General features: G+C 29.7%; 3 protein-coding genes across 5 annotated transcripts in view; all 3 read right to left on the bottom strand.

Moving 5' to 3' along the window:
• Positions 1-226: 226 nt before the first annotated feature.
• Positions 227-1075, bottom strand: Nedd8 (Nedd8 ubiquitin like modifier). The gene is made up of 3 exons (XM_088205397.1): positions 924-1075; positions 550-680; positions 227-488 (listed from the first exon to the last, which is right to left on the bottom strand). Exons 1-3 carry the CDS (start codon positions 939-941, stop codon positions 395-397), a joined length of 243 nt encoding a protein of 80 aa, XP_088061523.1. The 5' UTR covers positions 942-1075; the 3' UTR covers positions 227-394.
• Positions 1076-2803: 1728 nt separating this feature from the next.
• Positions 2804-17260, bottom strand: LOC148237291 (ubiquitin-conjugating enzyme E2Q-like protein 1). 3 transcript variants are annotated; one of them, XM_088205388.1, is made up of 4 exons: positions 16977-17260; positions 13718-13901; positions 6439-6640; positions 2804-4713 (listed from the first exon to the last, which is right to left on the bottom strand). In XM_088205388.1, exons 1-4 carry the CDS (start codon positions 17120-17122, stop codon positions 4481-4483), a joined length of 765 nt encoding a protein of 254 aa, XP_088061514.1. In that variant the 5' UTR covers positions 17123-17260; the 3' UTR covers positions 2804-4480. The 3 variants fall into 3 exon arrangements, with proteins under 3 accessions (XP_088061514.1, XP_088061515.1, XP_088061516.1); XM_088205389.1 differs by lacking the exons at positions 2804-4713; positions 6439-6640 and adding exons at positions 8114-8436; positions 8629-8803; XM_088205390.1 differs by lacking the exons at positions 2804-4713; positions 6439-6640 and adding exons at positions 8114-8430; positions 8629-8803.
• Positions 17182-18693, bottom strand: part of LOC148237290 (uncharacterized) — a 55398-nt gene continuing 53886 nt past the window's right edge. Inside the window, exon 3 of the mRNA XM_088205396.1 lies at positions 17182-17323. Coding sequence (XP_088061522.1) covers positions 17204-17323 — 120 coding nt within the window. The 3' untranslated portion in view covers positions 17182-17203. The remainder of the gene's footprint in view (positions 17324-18693) is intronic.

The raw sequence follows: 18693 nt of genomic DNA, 5'->3' as shown, positions 1-18693 counted from the left end.
ACCAAATTATTTGACCATAAATTTTACATAAAAATAGTGATAAAATCAATGATTAAAATCCTTAATTTGTAACACTAAACTATAAAAATATATATAGAAACACAATAAATAAAATGCAAGTATTTAAAAATATGTTTATTAATCAAAACAGTAAAAAATAAATATTAATCGATTACTCATCATAAAACTAGGAATAAAACAATATCAAAATAAGTGGAACGCATACTTATGAAATATTACATATATTTATTGTGTGATTATCGACACGACAGTTATTGCAATTTTTTATAAAATAAATAGTAAGTGTAGTCTGTTAGCCAAATATCGTGAAATGCATTATAACGTTACAAATACATATAAATTGAAATAAAAATCGTTTCAATGCGCAGTTGAGTTAACATATTGAGACTCCGCCGCGAAGCGCCAGCACCAAATGAAGTACGGAGCCGCCTTGGACTTTGTAATCTTGAGCAGTTCTTTCATCGTTCCTTAAAAAGCAAATAAATATTATCAAACATTGATTTACACTCATATATGTATACTAATTACATTTGTTTGCCGGAGAATATGAGTCTTTGTTGCTGCGGAGGTATGCCTTCTTTCTCTTCCACTCTTTCTTTTATCCGCTCGACTTTGTCTGTAGGTTCTATGTCAATTTCTATTTCCTTTCCGGTTAAAGTCTGAAAATAAAACGAATGAATCAGCAATGAGTGAAATATTAACATAGATATTGATTAACACAAAATACGATCGTAATAATTACAAATATCAGTTGGAATATCAAACACCATCAATTGTTATTGTATTTGAGAGATTAGCCAAATTAAATTTTATACAAGCTGTCATTATATGGCGAAATGTGAAACATAACCTAAAAATTTGACTTCTAGTAAAAATCGTAAGATAATGAGAGCGGATCTTACCTTAACTTTAATAAGCATATTGAAGGTTTTTTGTTTTATCTAATGAGAGTTAAAATGCGATGAAATGTAAGCTTTTTTGCAATAATTGTATGGAAATCGCGGAGACGGCCGCCGACACCGGCAGCGACTCGAACAGCTTTCGAGTGAGATTCTTTCCAGCTAACCACTTAATTGAATTAAAAATTGTAAAATAATATAATAAATAATAATATTATAATTAGAATTTTTGTTAAATATATAAAGCGCTTTAATTTTGTATTAAATTATTACAAATTTTAATTTACGAAATAATCACATTTTACAATTAAAATGAGAGGTTTGTAATAAAATTACAATAGTTCATTCTGTCTTTTGAAATAATGTTGTTGCCATAATTTTCTTTAAGTTTTTATTATAATAAAAAAACAGGGCCAATAATAGACGGTTGATAATACACGTGCAAAAAGTAGATAAGCCGCATTCATTTTCATCAATACAAATTTATAAATATCAAAAAATAGAATAAAATATTTTACTACAAAAGGAATAAAATGATTTTTTCTTGTAATATTTGTTTGGAGATAAAAAAATATTAACCGACACTGGATTATTCAGCGTTACAGATAAAAACAAATTCCTCCAAAAGAAACTGCAATGCTCAATTTGAGCACCATTTGCGGAACTTGGAAATTGAAATGTTAGGATTGTCACAATAATCCAATAATGAATTAATTTTACTTTATTAGCAAACTAACATTTTCTTACATAGTATATTTTTAGAAAATATAAAGCATCAATATAAGTGACATAAAATATCTGGGGGTCAATTTATTTATTTATTATGGTCAAAATAGGCGGCACTCTGGTAATACTAATGTGACGGCAACGGAGGGCAGCACATTATTCGGCCGACCGCGACTGGAGCTTGACGACCGGCGGTGCCTCGTCCGCCGGTTACTCATATCGTTTTAACATGTAACATAAATTGTAAACTTTCATTAAATAATACTGCATTCGACATTTTTTGCATGTCATTTCATCATATAAAGCGTGAAATTTGGTCGAGAAGTGCCATATTACAAAGGTGTGAACCGGAGAGCACCCCCCAAATGACTACGACTTATTCTTTTTGGCGACGGGTGGCAATTAGACACAGACTGAGCCGCTGTAGTAGTATGTTTATTGACGATAAATTTACATGTTTATTTACATTTAAATTAGTGCGCGGGGCCCGCACTCTCGGCGTGCGAGCCCGTTGGCGTCGACGAGAGAAGAGAGTACGTTCGCCAGTGTTACCAGAGTGCCGCCAAGTTTTAGTCATAATGAAATCTAAATAAATATATAAATATAAATAGGCCCCCTACACCTTTAGAAACAAAAACAGTTCAAAGTAGCAATCTAGAAGCTCTAATAAAAATATTATTTAAGATATAATTGAGTCTATATTATATAAATATATACTTTGTATCAACACATTTATTATTTGCTTAACCATAGGTTAAGCATAACATAAGTTTTATATACTTATTAGTCTATTGTTTAATAGCTAATGACAACAAATGATAAGTAACACCTCAATTATTAGAAGAAAACTAATTCCTATAATTATTAGGGATAATTTATGAAATACTATCTTGGCTTTTATAAGTTCTCCATTAACTACTCCGCATATGAAAAATGTTGAATTACCGAAAAGATTTATTAAATCATACATTTTGCGATGTTCTGAAAAGAACACCAATTGCTAATGCAGCAAAACGCTACTCATTACCCTAGTGCAGTAGTTTTACCACTTTTTTCTAATAAATATAATAGTGACTAACTATTTTTCATTTAACCAACAGATATTTTTGTTTTCAAATCATGAAGTAGACCGGTGCTTTAAATAAAAAGTGGCGAACTAAATATATGGAGTATTTTTATTATCACTTTCTCATAATACATACATATATAAACACCAAATATTATGTTATAACATAGTATGTATAATGAAATATTCACATATAATATATTTAATATACATATATATTTTCATGTGTGTTATATGTTTACTTTAATTAATTGTTACATATCAAATGGACTTAATCAATAATTAGCAGACATCATAAGATAAATTCATCTAAGACATCACAATAATATAATTACCACAGGGATTGCGCCAGACTTTAAAACCTTACACGGTAAAAGAATTCTTTATAAACGTAAAAGATAAAATTACACAGATTTAGATCATTCGCTTACAACACAAAAATACACTCGATGGAACTCTTTGGGAATGACTAGATTTTAATTAACATTAACACATTAAACGTAATATACAAAGATTATGCATTTAGGCGAATTAAATTATTTTAAAATGCACATTTGAACACTAAAGCGTTTTGTAGAATGTAATGATACTTTTTTTTAAATTAACATAAGTAATTTGTTTATATGTGTAAGTACATATTATATAGTAACACTATCGACCGAGACAAAGATATATCTTTATATTGAATAGAGCTAAGATAAAACATTGCAAATATCAAATATTTGGCAATTTTGAGACCGTATGCCTAAATTACAGTAATTTATTTATAAGTAAATATTTTTCCATAAAATTTTTATTGTATAATTGAGTATTTTTCCCTTTTACGACATACATTTATATTATTATAAAATATTTTTTTTTGTAAATTACATATATAAATAATGCTTTCGCACTAAAACTTTATTAAACCATAAAATACAAATTAGGTTATAATTTTTTTTTAATAATAATTATATTTCATTAAATCTGATTTTCAATGGGACGGAAATGCGAATCAACAATAAACTTTTGTAACAATTTTCCTCATAATTTAATTACACATTTAACTAATGCAATGAAACTTAATGGTCCAAAACATAATAAAATATTTGTACATATTTTTGAAATGCGACTAACAAACGTAACGTACGAATACATTGCATAGTTATACACCGTTAATCGTTACTTTAAGTTCAATGTTAATCTATATTGAACAAATTGAGGTTCATTACACGAAAATAGATACGTTGGCTAGTTTAGTCTGAACGAATAACACCAATTAGCGTATTAAACACTATGAAACGTAATATAAGCTAATTATCTAAAATGGACAATGAATATTGGCAATGCACGGTGAAACTGTGTCTTTACTTATCAAATTCAAGCAAGTAGTTGTATACAATATATATGTATAACAAAACCTACAAAGAAAACTAATCAAAAGATTCACGTCCTACACAAGTAGAGTTTAGGGGTTGAAAAACCTAACTACATCCAAAGCTTTTTCAATATCTAGCAGAAGCAAACCACTTAATCTGTGGTAATATGTAAAAAAATTTAATTAGATTTAATATGAACCAAATTACATTTCAAATATCACTTTCGATATGGTAGGAAATTCAATATCTGATTTGTTATGTAGAGAAAGTTTATATCTGTATATACATCACAATTGATGAAATCTACTAGCGAATTTGATAAGTAATGACGCAATTGTCTTTGTATTCCAAAAGAAAAGAATACATCAACGTTATGTACAATGATCTAATACGTTATCTACATTTTGTGTTTATCCGTCGCTCAACGCCGGAGTCACCCATCCATATTTTTCGTGCGTTTTAACTAAAGATCTAAACGACTCCTCGGCCGTCCGTTTGCTGAAGTCTTTTGTGCCCTTAGTCTTTCTAGCGACTCTACCGTGGCCTTTGACGAGTGAAGCGGCGAACTGCATGAGGACGGCTTCGACGGTGTAAGCGCTGGCCCAACCCCGCGGAGTCAACAGTTCCATGCATATAGCACCACCTGAAAATATAAGTTGTAGAGTAAGCAATGCATTTCTATATATGTATTAATTCTAAATATATAAATATTATAAAAATGAAAGGATGAGTCAAATGAAAACCGTAAAAGTGAGATAAAAAGTCAACACACTGTCGTTGATTTTGTACAGCCAGCCTTTGTTTAGTAGTTGCATAAGGCTCATGGGGTTTTGCACGACTTACTAGATGGGCTGTTATGAGATTAATTTCAAGGGGTTTCTCTTCTTTTCCAACGCCAAAAAGTGCTCTGCGCTTCACGGCCCAAAAGTAAATCTTTATAACCATGAAAGATAAAATCCGAGGGATGATAAAGTCCATCAATTCTAAAATTCAGGTCGATGTAGTTTATATTAACTTTCAATAAGCATTCAATAAAATTTGTTAAGCGACGCTTTTAAATTTTTCTCTAGTTACGTAAGTAACCGCCGTCACTCTGACGAGTATGTCACTCGATTTGGAGTACGGTAGGAATACAATTTATATCCTCTGCTCTTTCTTCTCTTTATCGATACTATATGTACATATATGTAGCAATGGAGAATTAATAATATATATAATATGCGGATGACTTGATATTGTTTCAGAATATTCGCATAGATGAGGATCCGATATTTTTACAAAAAAACTTTTAACATTGCCATATTTCTACATTTTCCAGATTAATTTATAGCTTAGGTGTATGTGATTTAACCAGAAATATTTCCGTCGAGGACTTGAGATTGACGTTAGAACAGAGATGAAGATTTAGTATACGCAGTTGCAAAATTAGTGTTGAAGATGTTCGGCTACACTTTAACAATTTATCGGTAATTCGTGTTCTGTACGATACGTTAGTTTGTAACGTACTCAAATATAACAAATACAAGATCGATCGGCTTCACAACACAAACCACAATGCTTGCCATCAAGTCTCATCAACTTGCACATAACATTTATGGGGAATCTTCTTGGCGTTCATTTTTTTTGCTTATTATAACGCACAGATATTTTTAATGTGACACGTTTCGATTACCTTTATAAATTAACAGGGATATCTATTTTGTGCAAAATATCAAGTTTTATTTCTAAAGCATAAAAATATAATTTTCAAGGACTTCCAGCAGATTGAAAAGAATGACGATAGCATGCAGAGGTCGTAGCTGATAACAGCATAACAAGGCAAAAATCATTAAATCAACGCAATAGCTTAAAATCTTCACCGCATTTGCAGCATGCATCAGATTGGAGCATATGCCATACGAATTAGACAGCTCCTTACCAATTCTTAGTTATATTTGAGATGTGCAGAGACAGTATTTGGGGCAAAGTTGGGGGGGTTGTATGTGGAGGCATTTGCCCCTTCCCTTGAATTTAGCAAGAAAAATGCATGTCATTTAATGAAATTCTATGAATTATAATGAAATCTAAATATTAAAAAACAGACCGCTGACTGGACAACTTTTGCCTTCCCTGAAAAAAGCTGAAATGACGTCCCTGTGAATGTGTATGAACTCTTTAATTTATGGGAATGGTTGAGAATAAATCAAGGTATCTATGGATCTTAACTGCTTATATTAATGTGGGATGGAATTCGTAATGAGCTTTACCCAAATCGGTTATGACATCTGTGCAATGAAGCACGTTGCTAACAAAGTGGTTTTCTTTACCTGAAGTAGGTCATGGAATAATGTTTTGATGCTGAACGATATCAAAATGATTTAACACTAACCTTCCATAACAAAGCCCTTTTCTATCCTTGGTTCGATGACACGCATGAAGGGCGGCGCGAAAGGAAAGTTTTCGGGGAATGTGAGGTGCAGAAGAACACATGGGATGCGAAGTTCACGCAGATCGGCAGCCAGTTCACTCTCAGGATCCACTCTGTGTAGTCGCACGTGCCATTCAAACAAATTATCGTTGACTAATTCTACCTGTAATGAGAAAATATACAATTAAAGTATCGATTGTCACCACGCTTTCTCTAGCATGAAACTGGTGACAAACTGACGCGATATGAACACGAGTTGGACTTTTAAGTAAATTTAAATAATCAATTATCTCCACGCAAGTTCTAACTTTGCGCAACATGAACATGCGACATTGATACGTATCAACATCATGGATAATCTGTTAATTTTGATAAATAATTGTCACCATGTCATCTGCAACTTTAAAGTGGTGACAGAGCGACGCGACGTGAACACGCAACACAAACAAAATAATGAATTATTATTTAAATAATTATCAATTACTGTGATACATCAATGGTAAACTGATCGTGGGAGCTGGATTCTATCACCTGAAATCCAAGAATTTAACCTAATCTTCAGGATGAGTTTGATATAACATGACGCGGTTAAGTACTACACAGGTTTTCATATAGGAATTACTACTGCTATTTATAGCTATACATTTATAACAGCCCAACTGGAAATGAGTATTTAATACATGAGATTCTTTGCGATTGTCATTTAAGTGAAACTGAGGTTTCGGCAAATATATTCTTGCTATAGTCACGGTCAACCGTGTACCATTATTATATCAGATGTCATATATAAGTATACACTCGTATAGAACTAAAAATACTTATTTTGTATTAAACAATCATTCTGTACGTAGAAAGCGTGTGTAATGTCTGCCTTCATTCGTGAGAATGTACTTAGAATCGACGAAGACAAATCACGCGATCAGTTGACATATAAAGATTGAATGCTAGCACGAAATTGAATGATTGACGCAGTCACAAATTTAATAAGACGACAACGTTGGGTAACAGTCTTAAATTGTATGCAATAATAATAGCATAATCTTGAACTTACTTAGAAAAAATCTATGAATAATATTATCGTAGCAATAGAACCGAAACTAATTACTATTTGAAACGCTACTTTTTGTTGGTTTAATAATTAATTGAAAGCGGCACGATCGCAATGATTAGGTTTGTTTTTAGGTTGTTGAAATAATGATTGAATTAATTGGCGTTCGGATTCGATTGATTACTGAAAAAATATTGGCGTGACTGTAATTAACTATGGTAATACCACATGCATTAAAAAAATCAACGGGAAACACATACAGCTAGTGTAATTTAACCAACATTTTTCTATATGTATTACTGGTTAATACATATTTTTAATTAAAATAAGTCATATCCGAAATATTTATGTTTCAATTTGAAAATTCATACAGTCTCTTTCTGAGCACTTCATTATCATTATCTAACAGTTTAAGTGCCACTCAACTTTTTCATAGGATAATCAAAATATTAATTGTATAATATAATATTTTATAAGGAAAGGCATATAAAAAACAATAACGGTTTTCATTATTATGTATCGGGGTTATACATTATTTTTTTAGATCTCTCAAAACAGAATTTCGGAAAAATATGATAAAAAAATGTGTTCAAGCCATATATTTATTTTTATTATTACAAAAAGAAAAGATACAGATTTTATCAATGCGTCATGATGAGCATAATACAGCAAACCTATAGTATATAGGCACTATTCCACATATTGTTTTCCAGCTCCTCATAGTTATCGCCGAAAACATCCCTGTGTTTGGCAAGCTCGTAGAGAATCTAAATAGCTCGTGAAGCGAGAAAGCGTTTTCAAGCGCTGACGTACTGACTGCGACATTAAGAATAAGGGACGCGATCGCGACTCTGAAACACGCAGCTAAAAGTCGCAGAGCATTGCCGGGTTGTCGACATCGCCTCCTAAAACTTCAAAAAGTTATTCATTGAGCAGACACTACGCCGATAATGCAATGAATTGTGTGTCAACGTTCCTATAAAAAAGGCGTCAGAATACGACCCATACTCTTGCATCTTAAATTCTCTCAAACAACAAGAAGTATCACGTTAAAAACAAATAAAAAAATATTTTATTTTTAAATTAAGAAGTGACTTTAGTACCATTGTATATATCATAATAGATTCCATTTTTTATTGGCTCGACAACCCAAGATGATTCTTCGCCTCCTACAATAATTTTCTCCATTGTGGAAAATCCTGGTTTTATTATTTTCGGTTTCGTAATTCGTTTTTGGTTCAGATGGATGGGTGATTGAATTGTCGCAATAACACAGACCTGCAAAAAACTACTTTTTGAAAATTATGTTAACTGGTTTTCGTGCAATTTTTAGTGTTGATTCTAAAAATGCCATCTAATTTGGTTTTACTACTTAAGATTTTATCATTAAAAGATAATAAAAATTTCTCTCAAAACATATTTTTCCGCTTTTCCTTTTGAAAACTTGTTGAGGATCGTCTCTTTTAAACGTCTAGCAATAGTCTGCGATCATGTCTACATTTCATCTTCCTTAGTATCGCATTTCTATTATCTTTATGTCATATTGAAACAGTGGCGTAGCTATGGTAGGGCGGAGGGGGCGGGCCGCCCCGGGCGGCACTTGCTTGGGGGCGGTATATTCACGATGGGATCATCCAGTGTGGTTCTTAACCCTAAATGCACTAAAACATATATAAATCTACGAATAACAAGAGCTTAATAATAAACAATTTATTATTTTAAGAAATGCTGATTTTATGATCTTGCAAAAAAAAATATATAGGGGGGGGGGGGCAACTTTAAGGATCGCCCTGGGCGGTACATACCCTAGCTACGCCACTGTATTTAAATGTTTTTCCTTGCGTACTGCACCCAAATTTTCAGGAAAGTAGTTCAGATGTGAATGGAGGAAATGTACTTTTAAACTCATGTTACAGTCCAAGATCTTAAGCTATTTCAACATATCTACAACATATAGTTGTAGTTTGACTCTTTTTATTTACAAGAAGGGTTATAAGTTTAAATGCTTTGCACGCATTTTTTTCACTTTTGCCATTTTTGTTTCGAAATTTTCATTCTTCATAAGTTTTTTGATGTCGGGTCAAAGGTGTACAACCACTGCTCTTTTTATTTATTTATTAAAACGCTGTAAAGGCAAATTCATGTCTAATATGCATACTTCATGAAAGGGTTTAATCTGGGAATGACAAACTATTATTTACAATTTTTTAACCCTCAAACTTTTTGCTTAAATAATATAAGAAGACACTCAGATAAGAAACTTTTCTGAAGATGTTCAAGCCAGATGTTTAAAAATATGCATACCTTTTGGAAGGTCGAAAGTATTTGAATGACTAGCATTTTTTCGCGATTTTCTGTTATTCTAACCGGCCGGCGGTTTTATCTTTGCTTTGGTGAGCCAAGAGCCCGCTCTAATAGAAATAAATTACACATGAGAATTAGCAGAAAGAAAAAACATATAATTAAAGAAAGCAGACATTACTTGAATATTTAAAAAATCCAGAATCTTTCATCAGTCAAAAAATAAAGACTAATTTATTAATTATTTAAAAGCATAAATATGTAAAATAGGGAAAAAATTATTCGCAGATTATTTAATGGCTCGAAAAATTCCAAGGAAAATCATTAAAATCCATTAAATAAATTGTAAATTAATACATCCTCAGGTTATGAATCGAAATGCTTCAGTTATAATTGAAAGGGCAGTCTTCTTTAAAAACACGTTTTTGCATAACAATTAACATCAAAAGCAAACAAAACCAACGACACTTATATCAATCAATTTGTGTTTCATAAATTTACTAAAAAACGATTTTTTTTATTGTCGACGTAAACAAACGACATGGCGTATCCAAGCGGAGGGATCTATTTAACAGTTACAATACTGCATAAAAAAGGTACCTTACTTAAAAAGCGATGAAGTATTTGTCGTGGCCATCCATGACCATTACGTATTAACTAGAATATTTGCTATAAAGATAATAAAATAAGTAATTTTGATTATAGTGTAAAAAATAATATATCTTATCCGAGTATTGCACATAAACTTTAAAAAATGCTTAAATAAAGATAAGGGTCAGTGCTTAAATATCTTTGCAGAATATGTACAGAAACTCAAGATCCATAAGACAGTAACGAAGAGTCTGATTCCACCCGGAATCATCAACATTGGTCATAAGTATTAAATGGAACGTTAAACCTTATCTTTAACAATATTATCGAGGCTACATAGGCCAAAGCACTGCCGTTATAACTAACTTACTTTTACCAGTACATTCAAGACAATCACTTCACTTTACTTAAACGACCTAACACAAGCGGAGCTACGCTAAATCGACTGAAATGACCCTTAGAAAGAACAGAGAAAGAGTTTAATACCACTTATTGCATGACGTACTATTACGTCGATTTATATATTTTATAATATAATATATAGTACACACATTCATTATTTTCACTAATTATACGGTCAACTTTTAAAACTCATATAAAAAACAATATAACTTATAATCAAAAACAATTATCCAACTTCAGAACAATTAATAAAATATTTATTATTCCACACGCGAATAACTTTATAATGTAATCACTTGTGGGAATAGAGAATGTACATTATTTGTGTTGCTGCTTATTACAGCAATAAAGCGTGTTAAGCAGTAAACCGAGAATTAATGCGGAAATGTACTTTATACTGTCACGTGTATATTTTAGTTAGAAATAAATAAACCTAATCAGCGTTTAGTTTTATTTAATTGCTTAAAAAGGCCACTAGCTTAGGATGTGGATCGCGTGCCTCGAAGAAAGTCACGAAGATCGTTTCGTGCGTATTAAAAAGTAATCATGCACACGTTCTTGGCTTGTTGTTGTTTTTCTACCTCAATCTATTAAAAATTGTGTTGTTCTAGAAAGTGAAGGTGAATTTATATAGAGGAAATTAGCGAAGCTGATGCTATAAAAAATAATCGAATATTAACAAATCGCTGCACTGGTTTAGATATCATTGCAGGAAAGTCCGCGGATAGGAAAAAATCCATTGACGTCACGCGAGGAAGGTGGGGGCAGATTTCAAGGGAAAAGTTCAAGGTCGGTGCGGAAAGTCTTTCGCAGGAAAATATCATAATTAAGAGGTAACACATAAATGTTTATGTTAATGATAATCTGCTTATGTTGGTTATAATCAGAAATTTAATTAAATTTTGTCTTAAAAATATAAACTCGCTTGAAAAATAAGATGTTGAGCTTAAAAGTAGGCTGAAGATAATATTAGTTTTTTTTTAATAAGTAACAGAGTAACATCGCGATAAAAAATACTTAAGCGAAAAATAGCAACAATATTTTTTTCTTTCAATCTTTCGATGCGACATGACATTTAGCCCATTGGATTACAACCATGTAAACACAATCAAATTGTTATGTTTTCATTATAGTGTATAAAACAATATAACGATTACTTCTAATTTAAAAAAAAGTTGTTGATTTCTTTTATATCTCTCTTTTTAGTTGGCAATTCTCACATAATATGAAAAAAATGTGTGGCACTCAAATGGTTAAGATAAAAATTTTGTTAAAAAAATCGGTATTCCAGTTTTAGAAATTACGTTGGAATTAAGCCTTCAATTTTAGTCATTAATGTGTATGCAGAAAGATTTCAAACATTAGCAATATGCATAGCGTGACACTAAACCGCTTCCAGGAAAATTGAGATAAGGGGTGACTCATCGATGGAATTTTGAACGAACCATATAAATGTATGAAGTTTGTGTTTTCATAACCCCTGCAGTGAAGCGGTGGAAATTTTAAGAATAATAGCTAATACTCAGTTTCAGAGAAGATATTCGAATTAAGATTCGATTCTTAATATCACTTTCACTATCTGTAAAAATCATATAGATAAGCTAAATATAGCTTAAAAAATAGTATTATATGTATATAATACATAGATTAATTCTAATAGTTATGGTCAGCAACAGACGCATTATAGTTTTTTTAAACGGAAAGGCGAAATAACGACAATTTTTTTATATATTATAAATAATGCTATACTAAGAACTACTACACTAAGCGATCCAAGAGATATTTATTCAGAGATACCGTTATTTTATGACGTTAATCTATAAACGTGAAAGCTGAAGTTATCCAGAGTTTAATTAGAAAACCTCAAACCCTCTTCGAAACATTCCGTGATAAACTTTGAACCTGGAAACTGAGAAGAGTCGCCGAGTTCCATCGAAGACTAGACTAATAAAGTTGATACCGCACATTGATAACGCCATAAACTATTACATATATATAAATGTGTTTTAAAATGGCAACTGTAAGACTTCTCAAGCTCGTTTCTTTTAATTCGATGGATTTCTCAACCTGATGCCATTGAAGCGATTGTCGTATCTGATGGCGGACGGTGAGGAAAACCCACTTTCGCCAAATTACATCACGTCAGATTTCCTTCTTGTCGTTATCAGCGAAACATTCGGATGCGACGTAGCATGTTTACGTTTACGTTTTCGGCAACAACATTCCGTGCCAAATGGCCATCCGAGAGATTATCGTTGTCCGAGGCACGAGGTCGCAATTTTGTGTCGATGGCACGACTCGTTTTACGATCGGATGGCGAAATTGGCAATGACCGTGAACTACAAATGCTGTTCTGGGAATAGAGAGACTTTTTGCATCTGTAAGAATAGTATTTGAGTTCTATATTATAATTTGATATATAAAGTCGATGAAAATATTTTTTCTTTTTAAGGGATGATGCTAGTTGCGATTTTAGATGCAAAGAAGCTACAATACTGATCATCTAATTAAGTCTTTAAATTCCACATTAATTTATGATGCAAAAAAAATGTAATTGCGTAACATGATTAACATGCGTTTTTATTTTAAGCGGATTTAATGAAAATAAATATATACAGTAGCACAATTGCCTCTTAATGAACTGTATGTCACTATGACATAAACAGAGCATCCAAAATAATACGGAGGAAACAAATCTTAAACTTATTAATTATAATTAAGAATATTCATAAAACTTTTGTATTACAAAATAAACGTGAGACAGCAGCTAATTAAAAAAACATAAAAAAGTCTTCAAGATGAAATGAAAAATCTAATGGATTTGGTAAAAAGGTGAGCTTTCAGTTTATTAAAGAAGTAGAAGATTCATTTTGATTAAAGAAAGCCAAAATCTCTCACCGTGAATATTGGTTCAGCCCTGCTTTGTTGGATTCTCTGCATCTCTTTGAATTCCTTCATGAGCCTTCTCGTCCTGACGCTCTTAGGCGGGGGCGGCGCTTCAGCTCCTTTCTTTGAACAAAATGCAGCTGCTGCAGGACTACCTGGCATACTAGCAGCCCCTTCAACTGGACGAACTCCATCCCTTAAAAATATAAACATTTATTAAACATAATCTTGTACATCAAGATTTTTTAAAACAATAGCTTAATTCAAAAAATAAATACATACGTGGTCATGATACATTCTTAAAAACATAATCATTGTAGACAGATCTTTTGCATCATCTTTAAGAGAATGTATATAAAAAAGTTAAAAGAGATAAACTGAAGAAATATTATTAATAACACACTTTTTCATAATTATTAATACCACACAATATGACTTGGAACAGTTCCATTCTTTTGTGTTTATTGTAGCATATTCACACGTGTATATTACGTTCATGACAATGCTCTTTAGATTGTAATGATAACTAACGACGACATTGCATTTTAGCTGAATATATATAACAACATAACCCGTGTTAAATAAATAATTATTAATTATTACTAAATATTAAAATATGTATTTAATTTTGATTTCTCATGAAATATTTGATTTATTAATTTAACTACAGACCTTCCACAAATGTTTTAGATATTTGCTTTTATAAAATAAACATTGTCTTGAAAAGATTACCTTTGTAAATAAAGAAGCGTCTAGTGTCTAATATTATGTTTACAAATGCAATGATAATATAAATCAATGTAGATATCATACATAAATAGATAGATAATAATTATGGTTCTTTGTTTTAAAATACGAAATGCACTCTGAGCATTTGTAGTGTTTTTTAAATAATGAGCTAAATAGAGTTGTCATATAGATATGAAGCACTAAGTTTTATCAGACGTATACCTCTAAATTATTACTAAGTAGAAAACAATGATAAATATAGTGAGTCATTACTTAAGCACAAAGAATAAACTAGTTGGATGATACAGTATGTTATTAATAATTAGGCAAAACATTTTATTCATATTTTTAAAAACATAGCAATGTACACACTTCATTTTTGATTAAAAAAAATATATTTGGATGTAATTACAAATAATTGTGCGATGGTGTAAAATCTATATAAAATAATTTATTATGTGACTAAATAAAAAAATAGAGTTTTTGCACTCTAGACATAATTATGATTTTTTAAGTGTAAAAAAAGTAACAGTTTTGGTAAGTATTAATTTTTGAAAATCGGGATATATTTATGAGATGTTTTACGGTAAACTTTATTGTCATTAATTGATAAATTTTATTTATTAGCTTCTTCAAATATAAGACAAAGAAAAAATATTTTTGATACAAGATAACATATTTTGGTTATTAGGTAAAATTCTGATTTTTTAGCATAAAAATTAATTATTGAAACATTGTTGAGAAATATTCAGTATTTTATTATTCTTAAGCATTAAGCCTCTTTAAGCTTTCTAATGCTTTAATAGTAAAAAATAAACTGATTTAATTAGGTGAATTTTTGCTAAATCTGTAAATAAAATTAAATAAAATTAAATTTTGTTGATAAATCTACAATACTCAATATTTTTTTAACGAATATGTTCTTCGTAGCATATAAATGTAATTGGTTGTTTTTAAGTACTTTTTTAGCATTTTTCTGTTAGTCGATTAAATAAGTTAAAATTAAAAATGTTTTTTTTTTGTGATAATATACTAAAAAAATTGAATTAATAAAAATTATGATAGGTATTTATAATAATTCATTTTCAACTGTATTTTTGCTCTTCAGAGAATAATAATGATTTTATTAAAGTAAAAATAGTACTTTTTTTTATAAATATAGATTAAAATTTAAAACCATTCTATAATTATACATTTTATTAGCATTTACTTATTTTTTGTATGCAAAAATTTGGTTTATAGATTTTTATTGTATAAATGTAAAACTATTATGCAACAAAAACAAACCAATTTCAGTAGATATGTATTTTATATGTTGCTATTTTTAAATACTGTAAATTGCATATTATTATTTTTTATTTTATATAATTAAACCTAAGCTTAAAATACAAAGTACAACTATTTTATTAAAATATAAATATAATAATTATTTTATTAAATATAAATTAATATTATAAAAAAATATGGTAGTTATTTTAATGATATAAATATATTATACTGTTATTATTTAAAAAATAGCTGCAGAAAGAGTTCTAAAATAATTTAATCTATATATTACAATCTAAAAATATATAATGCTTTTTTAGGTATTTTGTCACTAAAATTTTTCTTTACTTTTTCATCTAAAATGAAGCTTAAATTTTAACTGACGGATTTATAATCTTTGTTTAAATCGAATAAATTTATATTTGTGTCAAATTTTTTATATTGTACTTTATTAAAAGAAAATATATAAATAAATATATGATATGACTAAACAATGAAACTGTATAGCGTAAAATATTTTTTTTGCTACCCTAATCATTTAAAAATTTTTAAGCTTTGATAGTCAGAGAATATACTTATTACTAAAGGCAAATTTTATTATTTTGAAACGGAAACAGGGACTAAGTAGAAAAAAATAATAATAACAAAAAAACTTCTTAACTTATCTATAGTATAGTAAAATTTTAAATTTTAAAGCAATAAAATAAATAACAAAAAAAATTACAAGTCAAAATTATAGTGACTTTTATGATAAACTTATTACTATTTTTACTTTAAAAAGACAAACATTATCTGTAGCTTAAAATTCAGTTGAAATTAATTGATTAAATATCTGACATCAAAATCCTTTAATATCTATTTATAAGCTATAAAAAAAATTTAACTAGTAAATCTAATATTAATAAAATAAATTTATTTAAAAACGTGATCTATATTTTTTATACTGACAAATTTTTCATTTTAAATGACACAATTTCACATATGATGAAAAGTATTATCTTTGTGGCAAAAATATAATTTACATTGTTATGTAGTTTAAAAGAATGTGAACGAAATGTTAAATTATGCCTCACTTAATTCTGTTAATTTTTAGTCATTTAGTCTTTTATTTTACTACTTTGAAGTACGCCACATTATACTAAAAATTATTTTCATAATAATATATTGTACTTACTATGAAAAATTATTGTTGTAGTTTAAAAGTAGAGCAATTTTTAATTCAATATAATGATTCACAATAACATCTTCAACAAAAAAAAAAATGTTAAAAACAAACCTGTGGTAACCGTGTCGCAGTATGCCTCTCCTTGCTGGAGATCCACTCGGACCCCCAGCAGCCGCCTCGCCATCTCCGATCTTCTCCGAAGACCGGAACAGCTTCCGGAAGGCGGCCGTGAACTTTTCTTTAGATCTCGACGTCATCTTTGGGCCGAGCTATGCGCTGCTCCCAATCAGTCCACTAAAACCGGTTCACTCGCACTGGCGAATCACTAGTAAATCATTTCACTTTTGCTCTTGTCCCGGGCGATGTGCTGGCACCGCCGTCGCACAAAGAGCACTGAAGACACAATGGCTGAGACCGGTTGAGCTAACCAGCTGAGCTCTACTGGAAAATCTGACGGCCTGAAATCGGACAAAAGAAAACAATGATTAGAACTGACCTGGTGCAATGAGACATTTCGAATATGACGATATACGATCTGTGCTATAAAATATAGATAAAATAGTATTACTAATGGGTATTTTTATTAAATTATTTTTCTATTGAGTAACAGTTGGTAAAGATTTACCCCGTTGTAACGCATTGGGCTTACGCCTGTTAGGTTACAATAAAAGATTTAATTTATGTATGTTTTAAGTATATATGAATGATTTAAATGACGTTTAAGGACATTATTTCAAAATATAATATGTCATTTAAAAATAACATTGATTCATATACAATATATAACACGATATTTACCATATTTTCTTAGAAATATGACAATGTCAATATAAATATTTATCCGTGTCAGATTTATCGATTTTCTGTGTTTACTAAAATTAAAATATATAAAGCAGTGTTTAGTTAATTATGATAAATATTTTCATGGCATTTTTATTAGCACTATGAATTTATTTTAATTATGGCCTGAAAAATAAATTTATCAAATGTGATCTTATGACAAATAATCTGATATAAAATTATAATTTTGTCGTTGTATAACATGACCTTACATTTTGATTAATTAGTTATAACACAACCTAATGTAACATAAAATCTAATTAGTCAATCTAAATATAAATTATAATGATATTAATACTAAATATATTACTTAGCTAAGTGTAAATCAAACTAATGATTATAAATAATTTTTGTACGTATATAAAATTAATTTTATAAATAATTTATTTATACAAAAATTATATTTACTAAATATTAATCACACAAGATTAGTGTGGGACAATAATAACTACGTATTTACTAGCTTTCACTGCTTAATCTTAAATAAACAATACAGTTAACTTTCTTTTTAATAAATAAATATTAAATTTGATGTTTGTATTTATATATACTAGGGAATGTTTTTTTGGGTTAAGTAATTAATTATATATTAAATTAAATACGTGATGTAATATTTAAGTGTACACAATACAAAAAGGCCGATGTTATAATTATTACTTTTTCGTTTTGCAGTGCTTTGAATTATTTATTATTTTACCCAAATAAATTATAAATTTCGAATAAACAAGAACAGAGAGAAGGCCGTTTAATTTTCTCACTGATGGGAAAATGACGTAATATACGTATGTAACGTAATACAGGTTAACGTGAATATTTCATTAAAATCAGAGCTAAAATTTAAATAATAAAAATTGTAAATATAAAAATCAACTGAAATATTATAAATAAGTACTTCGCAAAACATGTGGATGCAGCTTGAAATAATTGTCAGTTGATTCATAACATTAGAACGATTCACACGCGCAAATGTAGATTACGAAAAAATACT

The sequence above is a fragment of the Plectrocnemia conspersa genome, unplaced genomic scaffold (assembly GCF_051122295.1).
Source record: "Plectrocnemia conspersa isolate PC_06_02 unplaced genomic scaffold, ASM5112229v1 ptg000002l, whole genome shotgun sequence".
Classification (NCBI taxonomy): domain Eukaryota; kingdom Metazoa; phylum Arthropoda; class Insecta; order Trichoptera; family Polycentropodidae; genus Plectrocnemia; species Plectrocnemia conspersa.
The sequence above is the reverse complement of the archived record's forward strand: the minus strand, read 5'-3'. Positions and strand labels throughout refer to the sequence as shown.